The 21,518-nt window shown below is 43.9% G+C and overlaps 1 protein-coding gene across 2 annotated transcripts in view; it reads left to right on the top strand.

Annotated features, from left to right (window-relative positions):
• KNTC1 (kinetochore associated 1) overlaps positions 1-21,518 on the top strand; it is a 185,212-nt gene that overhangs the window by 134,155 nt on the left and 29,539 nt on the right. For both annotated transcript variants that reach the window (XM_085852909.1, XM_085852910.1), the window contains exons 50-56: positions 3,135-3,345; positions 4,772-4,893; positions 5,418-5,467; positions 17,528-17,597; positions 18,169-18,287; positions 19,916-20,051; positions 21,190-21,285. In XM_085852909.1, coding sequence (XP_085709035.1) covers positions 3,135-3,345; positions 4,772-4,893; positions 5,418-5,467; positions 17,528-17,597; positions 18,169-18,287; positions 19,916-20,051; positions 21,190-21,285 — 804 coding nt within the window. The remainder of the gene's footprint in view (positions 1-3,134; positions 3,346-4,771; positions 4,894-5,417; positions 5,468-17,527; positions 17,598-18,168; positions 18,288-19,915; positions 20,052-21,189; positions 21,286-21,518) is intronic.

Here is a 21,518-nt window from a genome sequence, read left to right as displayed (position 1 = left end):
ATGAGCACACGGTAGCTCATCATTTGTTTAAAAATGGCAGAATGATATGTCGGTTGATGCACCAATCTATTAGAGAAGGGATATAAAATGTATCGAGCCCACTCTCTCCCCCACCCCAATCCCTCTCTCCCCCACCACTATCCCTCTCTCCCACCCCTATATCGCTCTCTCTCCCACCCCTATATCGCTCTCTCACCCACCCCTGTATCCCTCTCTCCCACCCCTGTATCCCTCTCTCTCCCACCCCTGTATCCCTCTCTCTCCCACCCTTATATCCCTCTCTCTCCCACCCTATATCCCTCTCTCTCCCACCCTTATCCCTCTCTCTCTCCCACCCTTATCCCTCTCTCTCCCACCCTTATCCCTCTCTCCCCCACCCCTATGCCATTCTCTCCCACCCCTATCCCTCTCTCCCCCACCCCTATCCCATTCTCCCCCACCCCTATCCCTCTCTCCCCCACCCCTATCCCTCTCTCCCCCACCCCTATCCCTCTCTCCCCCACCCCTATTCCTCTCTCCCCCACCCATATCCCTCTCTCCCCCACCCCTATTCCTCTCTCCCCCACCCATATCCCTCTCTCCCCCACTCCTATCCCTCTCTCCCCCACTCCTATCCCTCTCTCCCCCATCCTTATCCCTCTCTCCCCCACCCCTATCCCTCTCTCCCCCACCCCTATCCCTCTCTCCCCCACCCCATCCCTCTCTCCCCCACCCATATCCCTCTCTCCCCCTCTCTCTCCCACCCCATCCCTCTCTTTCCTGCCCCTATCCCTCTCCCTCTCTCTGACCCCTCCCCTCTCCTCCCATTTACTCTCTCACCCACCCTCTCCCACCCTCTCCCACCCTCTCCCACCCTCTCCCACCCTCTCCCTTCCCACTCTGTTAAGGTGCAGTGACTGTTAAGGACTGACAGTTTAGTCTTGAATGTAAAACTGTTTCCCCATAGGGTAGCATCCATGAATAAGATTTGGAGTGAGCTGAGCGGAGAGGTGTAAAGGTCGCTGCGTGTTTGAGCATGCGTGTGTGAGCATGCATGCATGCAGGCAGGCAGGCCTTTGCCAAAGTAGATAGCGTCAGTTTAAAGTTCACCTGCCCAGTTTTATATAGTGGAACCTGGTGGTTAAGAAGGAAATGTTGTTGTTTGATTGTGGAGAATGAGGCTCTTCAGAAGCACAAAGCGGCCCTTCTCGAGTGTTGCGTGATCGCCCCCAGGCTGTTGTTGGATGCACAGAAGTTTGCGCGTCGGTGGGCGTCTCGTAATAAGACGCCTCTCCAGTCGCATCAGTTTGTTTCAACCTCGGGCTCTTGCCTAGATAAATCCGGGGGGGGGGGGCGAGGCGGCCTTGCCACCTACTTGAATGAGATCGCAATGCGTGCTGATCCGAGTGCCTCTGCTGAATGGGACAAGGAGCCACCAAAAGATGTTTATTTGGCTGATTGGCAAGCTGATGTTCTGGCTGCCAGGATGCGTGTCAGCTTCTTTTCGAGCTAGACTTAGACATGCTGCCAAGGGCTGAGGTAATCGCACTTCCCGAACGGGGCTGGAAAGCCCATGTCGTGATGCGATCCTTGGGAGACCTTGTAGCCCTCCTGCATACTTGTCGCTCACAGGACCTAGCTTCATTGAGGAATGACCGTGCGCTGGCATTGGTGTTAAAGGGTGATCATGATGTAACAATATGGTTGATGTTTCCGCATCCGCTTCCCAGGACCCGAGCCATCCTTTCGGTTGACTCGACCTCTGCCACTGACCTCTTTATTCTCAACCTTTGTAAGGCCATTTGGTTGTGGGTGGCAGAAGGGCTTTATCTTTTGGATTGGATGATTCGGATCAGGATTCTTGGCCTTGGGCCTGGGATGGTAAAGTGGCCTGATGGAGAAGAAGCGGACAGTCAGCGGGGGGTCCTAATGGGCCTCCCGCTCTCTTTGCCGCGCCTCAACATCAAACACCTCTGGTGGGCTCAGTCCACAAAAACATCTGTGAGATGAGCCGTAGGGCAACTAGATGAACATGGTTCACGAGCCCCGCAGCCTTTCCGAATCTGCGGGGATGACCTGGTCGTGGTCTGCTCTCCATTGGTGGAGCAAGCCTACATGGAGGCGTTCACCCTTTCGGATGGCCGCTTCTTGGTGGGAAAGCACCTCCGATCAGCGCATTCCGGGATCTTCCTCGAAGAGGTTTTCTCATTGTGCTGGGAGCCAATGGCCAATGTTCCACGGGTACCCCCGCAGCATATGATAGCCCTGATTTGACATCAAACTGGACTGGTCGGAAATGCGAGAGCAAGAGCTGCCCTCAACGGTCTCGCAGCATGTGAAGGTGCACCGGCACAAAGTGTCCTTCAGCCACTGGGCCCGGGCATTCCCCCTGAAAGCGTTGGTCAGCACCTGGCTCCGACTAGCAGAGCATAGCAAAGACCTTCTCTGGTGGGTGGTGCCCAGGCCCGTGGCTTGGGACCTCGCCACACGGTGCCCCGAATGCGCTGTATAGATCACCAAAGTGCTCCGGGTGGTTCACCCCGGGCTGGCCTCATGGGGCAGATCCTGTGGTTTATTCCTGCATGCTCCTCGCCAATTGGGTGACTTTGGGATAGTTCCCCGTGGGAGCCTGGCCTCACTTAAGGCCGGACACATTGCTGGATGCAAAACCAAGTGGGCCGAGGGAGCTTGCTTACGGCTCCCATTGGGATGCCGATTTGGCTTGCTTGTCTCAGTCCTAGCTGGTTGCGGCTGGTGGAGTCTGACTCCATAGATGGGTTCCCCCACTCCTATTTGATCACGCGTCCAACCTTCACTCTCTTTGATGGTTCAGTACCTCGCTTCCCGAGGATGCCAGACGATCTTAGAGATCGAATGACGACCTGCCGGGCCACGGACAACGTCCTTATGATGGATGCAGATCCCGTGACGTGCTGGCGAATTTCGCCAGGAGCCATTGCAGGGCATGTCTCGAGGTAGCTTCAGCAGCTCTGGACTCTGTGGAAATCAGCCAGGGGAGTTTATCCCCAAGCACCAGTGTTCCAGATCCTGGAACGCCTTCGCAGCCTGGAGACCTGTGCACATGTGTTTTTGAAAGCTGAGGGTAAATTATATTTCATCTGGCACACGTGTCCATTTCCATTCCCTCACCCAAGGGTGAGGAGCATAAAAACGCAGAAATGTCACTGCAGAAGATAAAGACCGAGTGTTTGCGCACAGCCACAGAGAGCGCGCTCTTGCAGCACAGCCTCCATCAACCGGATTTCGTCAAGCTCATAGGCAGGCCTGCCAGACTCCTCTTCAAGTTGTACGAACACGCCAGCATCACTGAGAGATTTCTTCAGCCTTTGGGTCATGGCTACCCAGGTATTCATGAGTGCTTAACATTCATTTGCATGATCACTGCGCCAATCAAGTTATTGCTATTTGTCCTGACCTTGAATAACCTTGGATTTTAATCTCCAACTGCATTTTTTGCCAGGATGAAGATCTGAATCGGAAGCCTATAAAATATAATTGGACATTTTAAGACCTCTTTTCCTTTAATCACTTGTAGACATTTATGATCTCACTATATCAGTGTTTCAAACTAATTCTCCGCTTGTGCACTGATGTGTGAGAGCACAATGCCTAACCCTAATTGTCCGAAGCCACGCTATTGGTTCTTTGCATTAGTATGCTGGCTTGTCACTAACCATGATATTTTGAAGTCACTTGGAATGGTCATACTACTACTTTTGAATACAAAGTCGAGGCTCATGGATGAGTGAGAATACCGTAACTTTCCAATTATAAACTGCAGTTTATTCACGAATTTTGTTGTCAAAACCACCCAGTGCAGTTAATCGAAGAGCGTGGCTTATACGTCACCTGGTGGTGTTAATTTGTTTTGGTTCTCCACCACTAACAGTAAAAAATATCTTTGACAATCAAGATTGTCTAAAATTGCTTTATTGTCACTTAAGTGACCAGCAGGTTCACTGTATCCAATTGTAATTTGATATGGTCCTCTTTGTTTCACAGCTGTGGTTCATATTCGACTGCTGTTTATACACGAGTTTGTTTTTCAAAAATATCAATACTTCGGGGTTTGTGGCTCTTACACGATGCAGTTTATAAATGGAAAATTACCGAATGGATTTTCTCAGTTTTGATGTTGGTTTTAATTTTAAAACATTGATTTATAGTTCTGATTTTTTTGCTGCAAAGATCTCAAAGTTCTTGGATGATAAACATAAGTTTTAAAACGGTTTTTGGATCCTTGTGCACGAATCTTGATTATTTTCAAACCTCCAATCTGAGTTTTTTTTTTATGTTTTGTTTTTTGCTCGAGTAAGTACAGCTCCAATGAGACCTTATCACATGCATTGAACTTCTACCAATACCAGTTCTCCCTTGTTCTAACCATGCTGAAATAGCCATGAGAAATCCCCAAAAAAGAAAAGTCAATCACCATGGATCTTTAACTCTCGGAAGATATCGAGATAATTCTTTCAGCATGTTTGTTGTGCCGTAATGATCAATTTATGTAATTAACGAGTTTTATTGTTAATTTACTTTATTTTGAGCTTCAGAATGCTGTTTGATGTTTATTAAAGTTCATGATAAGATGGTTAGTAGAGGTGTTGTTTATTGCATAATCAAAGGGTGCTTTGTATTTTTGTCATCAATAACTGACCTGAACCACCAGCCTTTTCCTGTATCCGAGTTATTTGCTGCAGGTGACTAAACGGTGTGTGTTTATGATGCTGTGTCAGTGATCAATTAAACTCTGCTTTTGCGATCTATCTAGATATCCACGCGCTTGCCACCGAGATTGCAGAAATCAATGAGACTGACTTGGATAAGATAAAAATGATGATGCAGCAGACTTTGCTCACTGAAAACCAACAGACAACCTTTCGTGAGGTTCAGGTGTGTTATTTCCTTGAGTAAATAGAGCTCCAGCCGAAGTTGTGTTGTTGTCGTCTGTCTCTGTCTCTGTCTCTCTATGTCTGTCTCTCTCTGTCTCTGTCTCTGTCTCTGTCTCTGTCTCTGTCTCTGTCTCTGTCTCTGTCTCTGTCTCTGTCTCTGTCTCTGTCTCTCTCTCTCTCTCTCTCTCTCTCTCTCTCTCTCTCTCTCTCTCTGTCTCTGTCTCTGTCTCTGTCTCTGTCTCTGTCTCTGTCTCTATATCTATCTATTATCTATCTATTATCTCTCTCTCTCTCTCTCTCTCTCTCTCTCTCTCTCTCTCTCTCTCTCTCTGTCTCTGTCTCTGTCTCTGTCTCTGTCTCTGTCTCTGTCTCTGTCTCTGTCTCTGTCTCTGTCTCTGTCTGTCTCTTTGATGATTAATGCAATAGTCTTTATATTTTCTGATCTTCTCCAGGCAAACTGAGTTAAGATTATTGATGAGTGAACTTTGCTTGCAATGAAGCGTTTTCCATTTCTGTTTTCTGCAGATCACAAGTCAGAATCTACTTTGGGATATTCCAGAAGAGAACATGGCAAGGTAAAGCTTTGCAATAAAACTTTTAAAGGCATGATGATGTAGTTGTTACCTTTGCCACCAAAGGTGGATGGAGGTTATGTTTTCAGGCCATCTTTGTGTCTGTCTTTTTTTTCTGTCTGTCTACCTGGGAGCAGGATATCTCAAAAGGCTATGGACAGATTCGGACGACATTTAGTGGACAGTTTTGGTGTGTGACAAGGATGAGTTGATACGATTTTGGTGACGATCCAGTTCCAGATTGTGGAATTTTTTTTTCAAGTGATTCTTTACCATTGAGAGATTAGGGCCCAAAACAAAACAGCACGATATCTCAAAACATTACTGACTGATTCTGACAAAACTTGGTGGATGAGTTGGGTTGGTGATGAGAACAAGCCAATGAGATTTTAGTTAAGGTCTGGATGCAGATGTGGCCTCTCAATGGGATGCAAAACGTAAACTGTTCAGCCTGGCAGAGGTATGCGCTCCACAGAGTGCCCTTCTAGTTACATGCAAAATCGAAGATTTTTCAAGTACGTATATTGGTTCGTCAATTTTGTGATTCTGTCTGTCTGTCTGTCTGTCTGTCTGTCTGTCTGTCTGTCTGTCTATCTCTCTTTGTCGCCTACAGGTCGCAATTTTAAACCAATCTTCACTAAACTTCACCACATGGTGGAGTTTGTCAGAAGATAGAAGTCTTGTTTTTGAGGTCAAAAGGTCAAGATAGGCCAAAGGTCAGCAACTTCGGTGCGATTTCTAAAATCCTCAATTTTCATCCGATTGACTTGAAATTTGAAGAGGATTTATATTTCAGGTCACTGAAATCAACCAGCCAATTATTTTTGAGGTCTACATGGACCATAAGGTCAACATCGGCCCAAGATTAACAACTAAGGAGGTATTTCTAAAATCCTTGATTTGCATATCAGGTCACTGAATTCAACCACCATTTATTTTCATGGTCAATATAGGCCAAAAGGACATCAGCCGAATGTCTAAAATTGTCAATTTTCATCAGATTGACTTGAAATTTGAAGAGGAGTGGCAGATTTGGTCATTGAATTCAACCACCAATTATTTTTGAGGTCAAATTTGTGTTGGATTTTGCAAGTATCATGCTCTGTATGACGTCTTCTTGTTTGTTTGTTGGTTTGTTTGTGTGTTTGTGACCAAAATATCTCAAAAAGTTGTGGATGGATTTGGACGAAACTTGGTGGGCAGGTTGAGTTTGTAACAACCCAGGAAAAAATGCTATAGGTATATCTATAGTATATGAGAGTGGTACTCTCATATACTATAGTTGGTAACAGGTCCAACTGCAGTAGTCTGCAGATAATTACTATTGAGAAGGAATAATTGATTCAATTTTGGTGAATATCCGAATCCGGATCCAATAATTTTAAAGTGATTTTTTCACCAATGAGTGATGGGGCTAAAACGATATATAGATAGCACAATATGTCAAAAGTTATGGATGATTCGAATGAAGCTTGGTGGATGAACTGGTTTGGTGACAAGAACAAGCTGATTAGATTTTAGTTCAGGTCCGAATCCAGATCCAGCCTGTCAGTGGGATACAAAACATAAAGTAATTAGCCTGGTGGAGGTATGCGCTCCACCAAATGCCTTTCTAATGATCTTTGTTAAGAAACGCAACGATATTAGACACAGGTGGAGGCCATTCAGCCCATCATTCCTGTGCCACATCAACACCACATCCAAATAAGCAATTGCATTTTTTTTTTAATTAAGTGTTTTTTTATCCCCCGCCCGGAAGGTGGATATTGTTATCACCCGGGTCGTCCAGCCGGCTGTCCGGCTGTCTGTCCGTCGTCCGTCCGGCTGGCTGGGCGTCAACATTTATAGCTGTGAGTGCGATAACTCATAAACTGTTTGCCATATTGATTTGAAATTTGGGTCATACATGTACCACCTGAAAAGGAAGAACCCTATTTATTTTGGGTGTGGCCGGCTCCAAGATGGTCGACTGGGGCGGCGTCAACATTTATAGCTGTGAGTGTGATAACTCATAAACTGTTCGCCATATCGATTTGAAATTTGGGTAACACATGTACCACCTGAAAAGGAAGAACCCTGTTGATTTTGGGCATGGCCGGATCCAAGATGGCCGACTGGGGCGGTTGTCCGGCTGGCTGGCTGGGCGTCAACATTTATGGCGTCAACATTTATAGCTGTGAGTGCGATAACTCATAAACTGTTTGCCATATTGATTTGAAATTTGGGTCACACATGTACCACCTGAAAAGGAAGAACCCCATTGATTTTGGGCGTGGCCAGATCCAAGATGGCCGACTGGGGTGCTCCGTCCGTCCGACTGGCTGGGCGTCAACATTTACAGCTGTGAGTGCGATAACTCATAAACTGTTCACCATATCGATTTCAAATTTGGGTCACACATGTACCACCTGAAAAGGAAGAACCCTATTGATTTTGGGCATGGCCGGTTCCAAGATGGCCGACTGGGGCGGGCCATCCGTCCGGCTGGCTGGCTGGGCGTCAACATTTATAGCTGTGAGTGCGATAACTCATAAACTGTTCGCCATATCGATTTGAAATTTGGGTCACACATGTACCACCTGAAAAAGGAAGAACCCTATTGATTTTGGGCGTAGCCGGATCCAAGATCTTGAAAAACCACCTTGAAAAAAATGTTTTTTGTAATAAATGGAAAACCGCTTATCTGATTTCAATTATTTTTGGTTACTACGTTCCTCACCCCTGGGGAACTTTTTCGAGATGATGACCAAATGGTGTCTTGTTTCCAATTCACCTCCCTCATTATCTGGAATATGTATGACCTTTTTAGCAGCGTCTTGCGGAGCGAACAATGCTCATTGAGGGCTCGGCGTTGTTCTTAGTATTCTTCTTCTTCTTGTTCTTGTTGTTGTTCTTCTTCTTCTTGTGAAGACAAAACCTTAATCTCGAGGACTCGGCTCTTTTATATACAGGATCCGGATCTCCTTAAATACTAAACACCTGTACATATCCTCGCATTGAGGGTGCCTTTTGAGAGCATCTATCATGAACTTTTAAATATATTCGGACATTTGCTTTAAAGTTTCGAAAAGTTCACGTTACTATTTAAAGATTATTCCATTTATCGTATTGTAATTTCGTAAATACATTATTTATTTCGTAAATACACGATATATCGGAAATACGTAAATACATTATGACGCGTTTGGCTATTTGCTTAATCAAGGCGCGTGACGAAATATCGGAAGTTGTTATTGTTGTTGTTTTTTTTTTAATTTAAAATGTTTTTTGTTTTTTTAGCCAACAAAATCTTTCGGACGCTGCTCGTGGACACATTTGTCCTTGTTCATTCAATGGCGAGGGATTCCCCATCTCTGATGGTATATTTCTGTTTTTTGTTTTTTTTTTGATTTTTGTAATTTTTTTTCTCCCGTGGGAGGGCCTTGGGTAAATAATATACAACATCAACGACACAACACCTCTTGATGAGACTCCCACCAACAGCACTCCATACACGTGCACACGATCACCCCTCAGTGAACAAGCTACCTGCCAACATCTCCAAACCCCTTGATCTCCAATACTTCCAGGTACCTATCTAATTCCAATTTAAACGTATCTACTGTTTCTGCTGCGACTACCTTTCCAGGGAGACAATTCCATGCATTAACTACTCTCTGAGTGATGGACTCCTGCCTTCTGACCATCTTAACCCTCCTCTTCTTTATTCTCAGGCTATGGCCCCTGGTCCTATCACTGTCTACTCTGCTGAATAATTCATCTGCACTTATTATTTCTATAGTTTTCATTATCTTTAACATCTCAATCATATCTCCTCGTAACCGCCTCCTTTCTAATATATAACGCCCTGTCTCCTTGAGCCGCTCCTCATCGATGAGTCTAGCTAGGTCTGGAATAAATTGAATTGGCCTGTGCTGAACCCTCTCCATGGCATCTACATCCTTCCTCAGTTGTGGTGACCAAAACTGCACACAATATTCCAGATGTGGCCCTCACTAAATTCCTGTACAATGTTAACACCACCTCTTGATTTTAATTGATCCCCCTCCGAATACAACCTAAAACCCTATTTGTTTACCTCAACTACCTGGGACTCAGTGTGACCACTCCTCATTTTCATAAATCCCTGAGGTATCCCGCTACTTACATCCTCCCAGCAAGACATCCTCCCACTCACAGCCACTCTTTGCCTCCTATCACTAAGCCAGTTTGCAATCCAATTAGCTACCTGACCAGCCACTGCACAAGCCCTCACTTTGGTTAACAGCCTCCAATGTGGTACCTCATCAAATGCCTTCTTAAAGTCTTGATATATTATGTCCACTGCCATTCCTTCATCCACCCAATCAGACACTACTTCAGAGAACGTCAAAAGATTTGTTTGACAGGAACTACCTTTGGTAAACCCATGCTGACTTCCTTTAATTAGTTTGTATTTATTTAAATGGTTCATCATCTGGTCCCTTAATAATGTCTCCAACACCTTCCCCACAACTGAAGTCAAACTAACAGGTCTATAGTTTCCCAATTGTTCTCTGGATCCTTTCTTAAATAATGGTGTTACATTTTCTATTCTCCAATCCTCCGGTACCTGTCCTGACTCCAGTGAGCTGTTGAAAATATCCGTTAACATCTTGCTTATCTGCTCAGCCACTACCCTCAATGCTCTCGAGTATATTTTATCTACTCTGAGATTTCCTCTCTGTTCCTTTACCTCCTCCACTCCAACCCGGATCTTCTGTAAAAGCCCTTCCTCACCTCCTTGAAAGATCCTCTCAGCTATTGGCAATTCTCCTGAATGTTCTTGTGTAAATGTTGAAGCACAATACCTGTTTAATAAGCCTGTCATCTCACTTTCCTCACGAACCACTCTCCCAGTGCAATTCCTCAATGGGCCCTCAGCCACCGTCATCTCCGCCTGCTCTCGCTGCACCGTCACCTCCGCCTGCTCTCGCTGCACCGTCACCTCCGCCTGCTCTCGCTGCACCGTCACCTCCGCCTGCTCTCGCTGCACCGTCACCTCCGCCTGCTCTCGCTGCACCGTCACCTCCGCCTGCTCTCGCTGCACCGTCACCTCCGCCTGCTCTCGCTGCACCGTCACCTCCGCCTGCTCTCGCTGCACCGTCACCTCCGCCTGCTCTCGCTGCACCGTCACCTCCGCCTGCTCTCGCTGCACCGTCACCTCCGCCTGCATTCGCTGCACCGTCACCTCCGCCTGCTCTCGCTGCACCGTCACCTCCGCCTGCTCTCGCTGCACCGTCACCTCCGCCTGCTCTCGCTGCACCGTCACCTCCGCCTGCTCTCGCTGCACCGTCACCTCCGCCTGCTCTCGCTGCACCGTCACCTCCGCCTGCTCTCGCTGCACCGTCACCTCCGCCTGCTCTCGCTGCACCGTCACCTCCGCCTGCTCTCGCTGCACCGTCACCTCCGCCTGCTCTCGCTGCACCGTCACCTCCGCCTGCTCTCGCTGCACCGTCACCTCCGCCTGCTCTCGCTGCACCGTCACCTCCGCCTGCTCTCGCTGCACCGTCACCTCCGCCTGCTCTCGCTGCACCGTCACCTCCGCCTGCTCTCGCTGCACCGTCACCTCCGCCTGCTCTCGCTGCACCGTCACCTCCGCCTGCTCTCGCTGCACCGTCACCTCCGCCTGCTCTCGCTGCACCGTCGCCTCCGCCTGCTCTCGCTGCACCGTCGCCTCCGCCTGCTCTCGCTGCACCGTCGCCTCCGCCTGCTCTCGCTGCACCGTCGCCTCCGCCTGCTCTCGCTGCACCGTCACCTCCGCCTGCTCTCGCTGCACCGTCACCTCCGCCTGCTCTCGCTGCACCGTCACCTCCGCCTGCTCTCGCTGCACCGTCACCTCCGCCTGCTCTCTCTGCACCGTCACCTCCGCCGCCTCCAAAAAGGTGCAAAAACAGATCCTTGCAGCGACAGACCAATCAGCCTTCTCCCAATCATCAGTAAGGTTATGGAATCCATCATCACTTCTGACATTGAATCCTTCCTCTTCTCCAATGGCTTGATTTCTGATCATCAATTTGGATTCAGACCAGGTCACCCTACACTGGATATGCTGCTTCTACTCTCCCAACAATGGATGGAGATCCTTGATGCTAGACATGAAATCAGAGCCATCTCCCAAGACATATTGCATGCTTTCAATATGGTCTGGCACCCTGCCCTGCTCACCAAACTCTCTTCCTATGGTATCCAAGGACATTTCCACTCATGCCTCACAGACTTCCTTTCCTGTCGCATCCAACGTGTGGCCCTTAATGGAGTTCTCCCACCATCTCTAACTGTCCAGGCTGGAGTTCCTCAAGGCAGTGTTCTGGGCCCTGTTCTTTTTCTGGTTTTCATCAAAGATCTCTCTGACTCTGGAAAATCCTCTTTGTCTCTTTGCTGATGATGCCTGATGATCACACCTTGACGATTTAGCCAGCGTATGCCTGACTTATGCAAAATTTGGCTAAACGCTGGCACACATTGAATACGTTATGGGTAAGTTTGTATACATTAAGAGCACGCTGGCATATGTCGTAGTACGCCGAGGTGTTAGACAAATTTTCCATGCTTGAAATTTGTCGACGTATGCCAGCGTATGACTCACATGTTCTGCATACGCTTGGCCATAAGTTGTAGGCACGTTACGCGATCGTTGACACAAGTCGACACACGTTACTTGTAAGTTACTCATCAGTCGAAACACGTCGAGGTAATGTTTAGCATACCCCAAATTTATTTCTAACCTATGAGTAACGTGTTGTAGTCACGTTACGCGATCGTTGACACACATCAAAACACGTTACTTGTACGTTACTCATAAGTCGAAACACATCGAGGTAATGGTTAGCGTCAGTGTTCCAGACTTCCTGGTTTTTTTTTTTTCTTCTTCGGCGTGACGTTGATGTTGTCACTTCGATTTCTAGTGCACCATATTGTGCACCAAGTGTAAGACAACACCATATTGTGATTGCGTATTTATAAATGGCTATTAAAAGATGTACCATTTGAGGTACTTATTTGGTATACTGGTAATGTTAACATTCACAACAATTTAACTTGCATATAAGGTGTTTTTTCCCTTTCATGATACATGTATATTGGATTGTTGCTTGGCATATAATGTATATACAATTCCTTAACCTATTTGCTTTCCTGCTTACAGGTGTCGCTGTAGAATCTGTTTTACAAGAAAGAGAACATATTTTAATTCATCAAAATGCCACAACATACAACAAAATTTAATGAAAATTGGATGAATAGTGTGGACAAGAATGGGCATGTGCTTCGCCAGTGTGTACAAAAGAAATCAGACCAGGAAGCTCATTGTACGTTATGCAAGAAAGACATTGATATTGGCAATGGTGGTGTTTATCAACTGCAAAGACATGATGAAGGAACAAAGCATATTCGAGTGGCTAAAACTGCAATTGCATCTGGACAGTCAAAGCTGAAAATTGGGTCAGGTGGGGGTATATTTGTCACAAGCATCAACCTCTGGAGCATCCCAAAATGGACTCTTTCACACCAGGACAAAGTTACAAAAGCAGAAGCTATATGGGTCATGAAAGTTGCACAAGACAATTTATCTTTCAGATCATGTGATAAGATAGCTGAAACATTTCAAGAAATGTTCGCCGACAGTGATGTTGCAAGGGATGTGAAACTTAACTGTAGTAAAGTCTCATATGTAGTCTCACATGGACTTGGTTCTTTCTTTCATAAAGATCTTGTTACAAAGATTAGGAACACTTCTACATTTTATGCCATCTTGTTAGATGAAACTACTAATGACCAGATGGAAAAGCAACTAGATATCCACATTCGTTTTTGGAATGATGGATTGATTGACACACGCTACCTGAAGTCAAAGATGTTGGGTCATGCAACAGCTCAAATTCTGAGGGACACCCTTTCAGACGCATTGGAAGAAGATGGTCTTGATTTAAAAAACATGATTATGCTGGGAATGGATGGACCTAATGTTAACAAAGCATTATGGGAAAAAATGGATGCAGACTGCAAGGCTGCAGGTTCCCATGGGCTTGTTGATGTAGGATCATGCAACATACACACACAGTACACAATGCATTTGGAAAAGCTATGGGTGTTCTAGAATCGTGGGGCATAGACAGTTTTCTTGATCAGCTTTTCAAGTTCTTCCATCAAACGGCATCACGTAAAGAGGACTACTCCCAAATACAAGCTTTGATGGAGGTGGAGAACCATGTTCTTCTACGCTACGTTAGCAATCGATGGTTGAGCATTGGCCATGTATTGGAAAGAGTGATAGAGCAATGGAAAAGTTTGGTTGAGTACTTCACTGTCTTCCTCCCAAAAGAAAATGTGAAGCTGCTTATCTCTAGTCAGAGATACAAAGACGTTAGAAAACAGCTGTGTGACCTGACCCTGCTCAGATTGCATTTCTTGCAGTACCTTACCAGTGCATTTAATGGGTTCCTCACTCTTTTCCAGTCTCAAGAGCCACTCATACATGTCCTTTATTCAGAGCTCTCAGATCTCTTGAAGAACATACTGAAGAAATTTCTGAAATGTGAAGTCATAAAAGACAAAGAAGGCCAAGATTTGATTGATGCTGACTTTATGAAGAAGGACCTGATGTTATCCAATGACCGCATTGCCATTGGTGAATCAACAAGACAGCTTCTGCCAAGGAAGAGCATCACTCAATTGGATAAAGTTGGTTTCTTCTCAGATGTCAAGGATGCATATGCTGCTGTAGCAAAGCATTTGATTAATCGCCTTCCACTGGACAATTCTTTGCTGAGGCGATTACGTTTCTTACATCAACTGATGAGACAGCAGGAGAAATCAATGGATTCTATCAAAGCAGCTGCCCGGAAATTTCCTCATATCTTTTCTGATAAAGACAGACATCAAATTGGTGATGAATGGATGCTTTAGCAGGCTGAGAATGAAATCAATGAATCCTGGTTCATGGAGGAAGGAGGCTCATATCAGAGAGTTGATAGATATTAGGCCAGAGTGTTGGATGTGAAGACCTCCACTGGCAAAGAGAAGTACCCTATTCTTGGACAGTTTGTGAAAGTTGTTTTGGCCATATCACATAGACAGGCTGATGTTGAAAGGGGTTTTTCACTGAACAAATATACAGTCACTTCACAGAGAACCCATCTGAGTGAAAATGCTGTGAATGGTTTGAGAACCATAAAAGATGCAGTGACCCATAATGGAAAGGGTGAACCATGCCAAGTTCCAGTTACCAAATCGATGCTGGAGAGTGTGCGCCAAGCACATAGGAAATACAAAGCAGATAGAGATGCAAAAAAGGAGATTGAGAAACAGAAGCTAAAAAAGAAGCTGAAGAAAAAGAGGAGAAAAAACTCAGGGAACAGAAGGACAGACTTCAACTTGACCTTAAAACAGCTGATAAACTTGTGGCTGAAGCGAATGAACATCTGAAGAAAGCTCTGGCATCAAAATGTCAAAGAATGGTCGAAATTTGTGCAGCTCAGGCCCTCCTTGAATCAGGACATAATAAGCTGTCACAAACCAATTCCAGCTTGGAAAAATTGGAAAAAAACTGTCTTGGTGCAGAAAAAGAAAAGTGTAATGTGGGTGATCAGTGTGATCTGCCTCTCAGGTCAGGGTGATGGTGTTAGTGGTGATGGGAAATAAATGGAAACAGTCCTAATGTATTATATATTTGAAGGAGTTACTCTGTTAAATCATAAACCATGTAAATAAGTTTCATTGTAAGAGTTTTTTTTTCATGGGTACTATGATGACTTTGCTTTGTTCAGCCATTGAACCTAGCATCATGTATGGTATCACATTTATATATTATGTTCTTTTGCATATGAATAGGGCTGTTTTCACTTTGTAGCATTAAAGCCCTCACCAAAGTAAGACAGATTTATTTTCACATGTTATTTATAATTCAACGCAAGGGAAATGATTTTCTGATTTTTTTCTCCATAATAGTAATTCTGTTTATATTTTATGTTCTAAAGCACACTTGGCACTTATAGTTGTACTCTAGAATGTAACCAGTTTGAGTTATAACATCTTAAATAAAAAACTAAAGTGTTTTGAAAGTCCAATATCAATATGTGTTATATTTGCATAGTGTACACTCCTGAATTTGTGCATTTTAATTAAGATTACATATACTGTTATATACTGGAACATGTACAATAGTATAAAGGCTTTCATCAATGCTAACCTAATCATGGGGTATACATGATATTTATGCAACCAGAGGCTATACATGTACTCAGTAAGATGTAACCATACGGACACTATATTGCTTCATGTAGTAGTTATTATGTATATTTTTAATTGAAATAGGTGGATATAGGATGTTTACTGCTTATAATGTTGATACCATACAATCTGAGCACCCGAATTAGTTTGTTAGCTTCAACTGCATTCAAATTTTGAAATCCCACATTTTTTTTGGCAGCCCCTGGGCACACTGCTATAGTCTCGGTCTTGAAAACAGCTGTTCCCCCACCATCTTTTATCTTCCTCCATCCAAAACCACTATAATTTCTACCCCCGCCAATCTGCCCCAAACCAATCTCCCTTAAATTCCCTGCTTTCCTTCCTGAAAGTCTCTGTCATGTCAGGACCTGACAGTCCCTGTAGTGTCCATCTTGTTTACCCTGTATATCCCGCCCCAATATGTCTCTGTTCCACACTGTTTTTTTTTCCTTCCCTCTCCTACTTCTCTTGTCTCCTGCTCCCCTTTGTTGTATGTTCTGTGTGTTTGCTCTCATATGAGCCTCGACAGTGTGTACAAAAATAATAGGAAAAAATCGGTCGTGATTTGGAATAAGCACAGACTTTTTTTGAGGAAGAAGCACTTTTTAAAAGGAAGAAGCACAGACTCCAGAAGAGACTGATGTGATGCTCTAATCCTGTTGTGGAAAGCAGTACTCCAATGAGCTGCAGATAAAGGCCTTGTAGACAGAGTTGCTTTGATTTTCCAAGGAGAGACTTGGATCGACAGAGGATGCCTTCTCTGTGGCTGGCTTTGGAGTCCAGATTTGCTGTGTTGTTCGCCAAGGAAATGTCATGGCTGATCGTGAGGCCTAGAAGTTCAAGTGACTGAATGACCAAGGAAATCGATACGTGGGTTTGTTTGACGATTATTCTGGAGCGATAGATTGATACTGTGAGATTTTCCAGGATTGAAGGACAGGTTACATTTATCAGACAAGAGTCTTAAATAATTTTTAGACAGAGACAGACTGAGACAAGAGAAGAGTGTGAGTGCATGCTTGTCGAGCAGAGAGAGGTGGGGGGGGGGGGGTGGTGTGGTGCTGTGTGACATAATGTGGTGGAGTCTGCAAAAAGGAAGAGTGGGTTTTAAACTTATGTCATTGGGATTGAACGATTTTGTCTGGTGCCAATCTGAACAAAACAACAGAGTGGTGTTGGAAAGTGAAGTGGGGGTCTCAAAAATGTTTTGGAAGTGACCAAAAAAAGTGGTCCAAATTTGGATAATCGTTTTTTTTCCTTTTCACTGTTTGAGTGCTGAATTTTTCCTGTACTGGTATGCAATACAAAAATATGATATTTTTGAGGCAAAATGAATAAAACGTTTGTTTTGTTCATGAGGCAACCATAGGAGGCAACCATACAGGAACAAACAATACAGATCATTTGAACAATGGTGCAGGCCACGACAGTGGTCAACAGCACTCAAATCGTTAAAAACATTTTATCCCAGATCCATAACATACGTGGTTTCAAATTTCTACTATTTCCTATTTTGAGATTAGAAATTAATGCATATAAGTTAGCTTGGTGTTAAACGAATGGTGGATAGGTTAAATCAAGTGGTGGGAAGGAGATGTTTTGTTTGAAAGTGCCAAAATGTTTTTCATGGAAAGTAACCTCAAAATGATCTGGTTCTTTTAACATCAACTGATTCTTCTTTTGGTTTTGTCAAAGAAGGCAATTCCCAGATCTTCTCAGTCTGTTGTCGGTGCAAGATGGATGTGCATATACATCTTGACAAGTCCTGTTCTTTCGAAATAATTGATGTTTTTTTGTGTCGCATTCTTCGTGCAGGCTTATCTACCTTCTGCAGGCTCTTCCACCTGATGACGGTGCTCATTTTCTGTTCACCGTGGCTGACTTGGTGCGTCAAAGCTGTTGGGCATTTTTATTCTGATAATTGAGTCAGACTGTAGTTCCTATGGTAGCGAATGTGGAAGTTGTGGGTTTTCTCTAGTGGATTAATCATCCACTTATGATCAAATCTTTTTCCCATTCCACAGTGCCACGCAATGCCACTTGATTAATTTGAGAGTAAGGTGATAATGATATCCTGCTTTTCACGTCGTCATAGAAATAATTTAACACATTAATGGTGTGTATTGTGCACTGTTACAAATTTGTCTTGGCTCCATGTTTATTGATTAATTTTTTTTCTTTGCGTAAATTTTTCTTTCTATTCAATTCCTTGTAGCCAGTTTCCTCAAACATGTGTCTATCAGGATGGCAATGTAAACTGTGTTGCTTTCCATAAAGGATAGAATCAGTATTGTCTGGTTCTACAGATGTACCGAAATGTTTTTCTTTTTTTGATTCAAAATCTGCAAAGGTGATGCATGCTTGCTGCCTTGGTGGAATCGATTTGGGTTGATTTTGAGTTTGTTTTTGCCCTAAAGAGTTAAGGATTCATCAACCATTCCTTTGTTAAATTGCAGACATTTTCCGATGTGAGCGTGACTTATTGTCAGCGAGCCCGTGCCTTGCGCTGCCTTCTCTACATCGCCGACTCCAAAACCATCGAGAAAGTTACCTTCAAATCCGTGGAGCAGCTTTGGTACATCATCTACTGTTTATAGTATTCCTTATAAGCACATCCTGTTTGTTTGTAAGAATTATGCTCGTCTCGTTTCTGGACAGTTGAGAGGGTCTCATTCTATTCTTTGATCCCCCACCCTCAACCTCCCCAATCACTCGTCCTTCAAGGCTAAAGGTTCTAACAGCAGCAAAAGACTGCTGTGCTGTGCTGAAAAAATTCTAAGCATCTCATAATGAGATCGTCATTAAGATTGCTGGCATGAGAGCTCATCAGGCAATGGGTTTTCCTCTGTGCTGTCTGCTTGTGGGTTTGATTTTGGTGGGGTCATGTATGACTAAAACTGTTGTACTCCTTTGGTACCAGCATGAGTTAATACCAATTTTGGAATGCCTTACTCGATCAAACTGAGGACTGAATGTGTCATGAACGAGATTACACCAATGAATCACTCTGGCTAAATTTAGAGTTTGGTTTGAGCATGTAGACTCATTGTGGACCCTATTCCAAAATGTTTGTTATTATAATCTGTTTTTTTGATCACCTCGTCAATCGCAAGTCTCCATTTAACGGTGAGTCGTCAGTGGATAAGTGTCCTGCGTTTTCACTTCCTATTTGTCACTCTTGTGCAAGCCGAAGAAAATTAATCGTGGTGAATGACTTTTGACTCCATTTTCCCATGATAGCAAAACAGGAACAATTGATGAATCTCGCTGTAATTTTCACTGCCCTCAACTGCTTGTCAACTGACAAATATCATTTTGTACAAAGTTTCACTAATTCTCGCTAGGTGACACTACGCTACATGAATACCATCAAATGGATGCTTGATTGGCAGAGTAGGTGAAGTCGGTCAATGCCATGATGCTTTGCGCTCTTTTTTTCTTTAATACCACCACATGCTTGAGACGTCAATAAATTGTTGCTTTTGTATCATCGTAATTGTAATTTTTTATTTTTGACTTGAGATCTTTAACACCTCTGAATATATAATGCTCAAGAACGTGCAAAACAACCTGTGGCAAAATAAGCAGTTTTGTAGATTTTAGCCACTGGATGAAACCTCTTAACTGGTCTCTTGAAAGATGAAGTATGTACAAAAGCAAATGTCTCAGGCTTAGTATGGTGATGCTGTTTCACAAGAAACTGTATTTTGGTAATGCTTAGTTGATCTATGAGAATGAGATGATCTTTAGTGAAGAAATGCCAATGGTTTCATCCATGCGTTTGCTTACCATGAGCCAAAGTGAATTATTCCTTGAAAGGATGCTTGTTTGACCTCGAAACTCTGTGGCAAGGTCAAATGAGATACAATATCAACTTGCAGTTTTTCAAACTTCAGGATTAAGAATGTCGATCAATTTCTCATGGCAGAATTTGTGAGGAGGGGGAGTTGGTGGTAGCTTATTGGGAGATTTGGCAGATTGCATCAATTATAATTGGACGTCTGTCCTTTGTTCTGGTTCATATTAGTGTTTTGGGGGGTGGTTTGTATAGTCACGGTTCATGGAAGAGCTAGAATGAAGAACAGATCAGGATGCAACAGAACAAAAGGAACTGTAAAAAGAGGGTGAAATACCAACAGTAGGGCCGAGAAAGGGAAATGGCTCTGAAGTTTATTATTCTTCTTTTTCCATCCCTTCCCAAAGGTGTTATCTGAAGAGTTGTGTTTACCTGTCCAAGCTGGAGTCCCTGAACATTCCGTACACATTTAAGGCCTTTCAGTCATCGCCAAAAGAAGGAATAATCAAAGGTCTTTGGAAAAACCACAATCAGGAACCTCACGTGAGTCTTGTGTGCGATTCGACCCCCATTATTTTCAGAAACATTTGTTGGCCTGTTAGCATTTTCAACTTGAACCCCTGGCTCATGGCCTTTCATCTGAGCTGCTTGTTTAATATACTGTTGTAATTCATGTTGAATTACATTGATGTCTATTTGTCTTTGTTCTTGTTGTGATTTATGTGCAAGCTCAATTGTGAGCTTTGGATGAAACAAACAAGTTCGAATTGTGAACATACCCTGTGGGAGTTCATTCATACAACTCTCAGGTGAACGATAGCACTGACAACAGATAGTTTTGAAATTTGGTAAGATTTTCATCGCATCAGAAAAAGAAACCAGAACACCTCACAAGAGTGAGGCTAGTTTCATCTCATCATTTGCGACTTAATTTTGCGTTGGGCATCGCCCAGCGCATTTAATAAAAAATATATTCAAGAAAATGGGCCGAAAGGGCCGGAATCTCACTTTGGGCTCAGTTAATGCCTGGGGAATGGTCTCTGGAATATAGCTGTCAATTTTGGTTCAGTTCTGTTCACTAATAATTAATCGAGAAATAACAATTTTAAGAAAATGGGCTAAAATGGGCCGTTCCTCGATCCGAAGGGCCGCAATCGCACTTTGGGCTCAGTTAATGCCTGCGCATATGTGTCAAGTATATGCATGTCAATTTTCATCAAATTATGTTCACGAATAATGGAGAAATAGACGTTCAAATGAACTGTACACAAGAAAAGAGAGAACGCGAGCGGCGCTTCAACTCCATGGGGCGGAAGATCCCACGGGGTAAAAAAAAAAATTCTTACCATTTAAAAATATACTTCTTCCCCCCCCCCCCCCCCAGCTTTGCTGCTTTTCAATGCTACTTTGTTTTAAACTCCGAAGACTACTTGGGTTCTTACACAAATAATTTATATCTCTAATTTGTATCATACCAGGCCTTTCTATTTTGAGCACGATGCACATGTGGGCTCATTATCAAAGGACTTGCAGATTTGCGTTGAGAGGCATCTTGTTTTGATTGTTCCAATTACATTTGTCTGCAAAATGTAAATTGTTCATGCACCAGTGTTCTCTTGTAAGGTGTAGAAATTCTGAACTATTGAGATGTTTTTACATGTGCTGTACTTGTGTTCTTCAGGCAGTGCAGTTGGTAGCACAGATGAGCGTAGACTATGCTATTTCTGATGCGAATCTCTGGGCTGGAGTTCTTCAGAAACTGTTCACCTTCGGTCTGGTGAGATTTTTTTTTTGTTAACACCACAGGGGGAGGGTCAAGGCCAACACCAAGAGGACCTCCGAGGTGAAAAATCAAACAAAGAAGATTGGAAAATGTATTAATTGAATGAGATCTAGACAATTAATTCCTGTCTTGAGTTGGTGTAAGTTGATAGAAGTTGGGGACACCGCAGGGGAGACTGTTCCAAAGTGAGGAAGTGCGGGGGAGAAGGAGGAAGCATGGCAATTGGT

This window comes from Eptatretus burgeri, chromosome 13, assembly GCF_056783735.1.
Source record: "Eptatretus burgeri isolate ZD-2024b chromosome 13, Ebu_testis_v1, whole genome shotgun sequence".
Taxonomy (NCBI): domain Eukaryota; kingdom Metazoa; phylum Chordata; class Myxini; order Myxiniformes; family Myxinidae; genus Eptatretus; species Eptatretus burgeri.
Note: the sequence above shows the minus strand (reverse complement) of the source record. Positions and strands in the feature narration are given on the sequence as shown.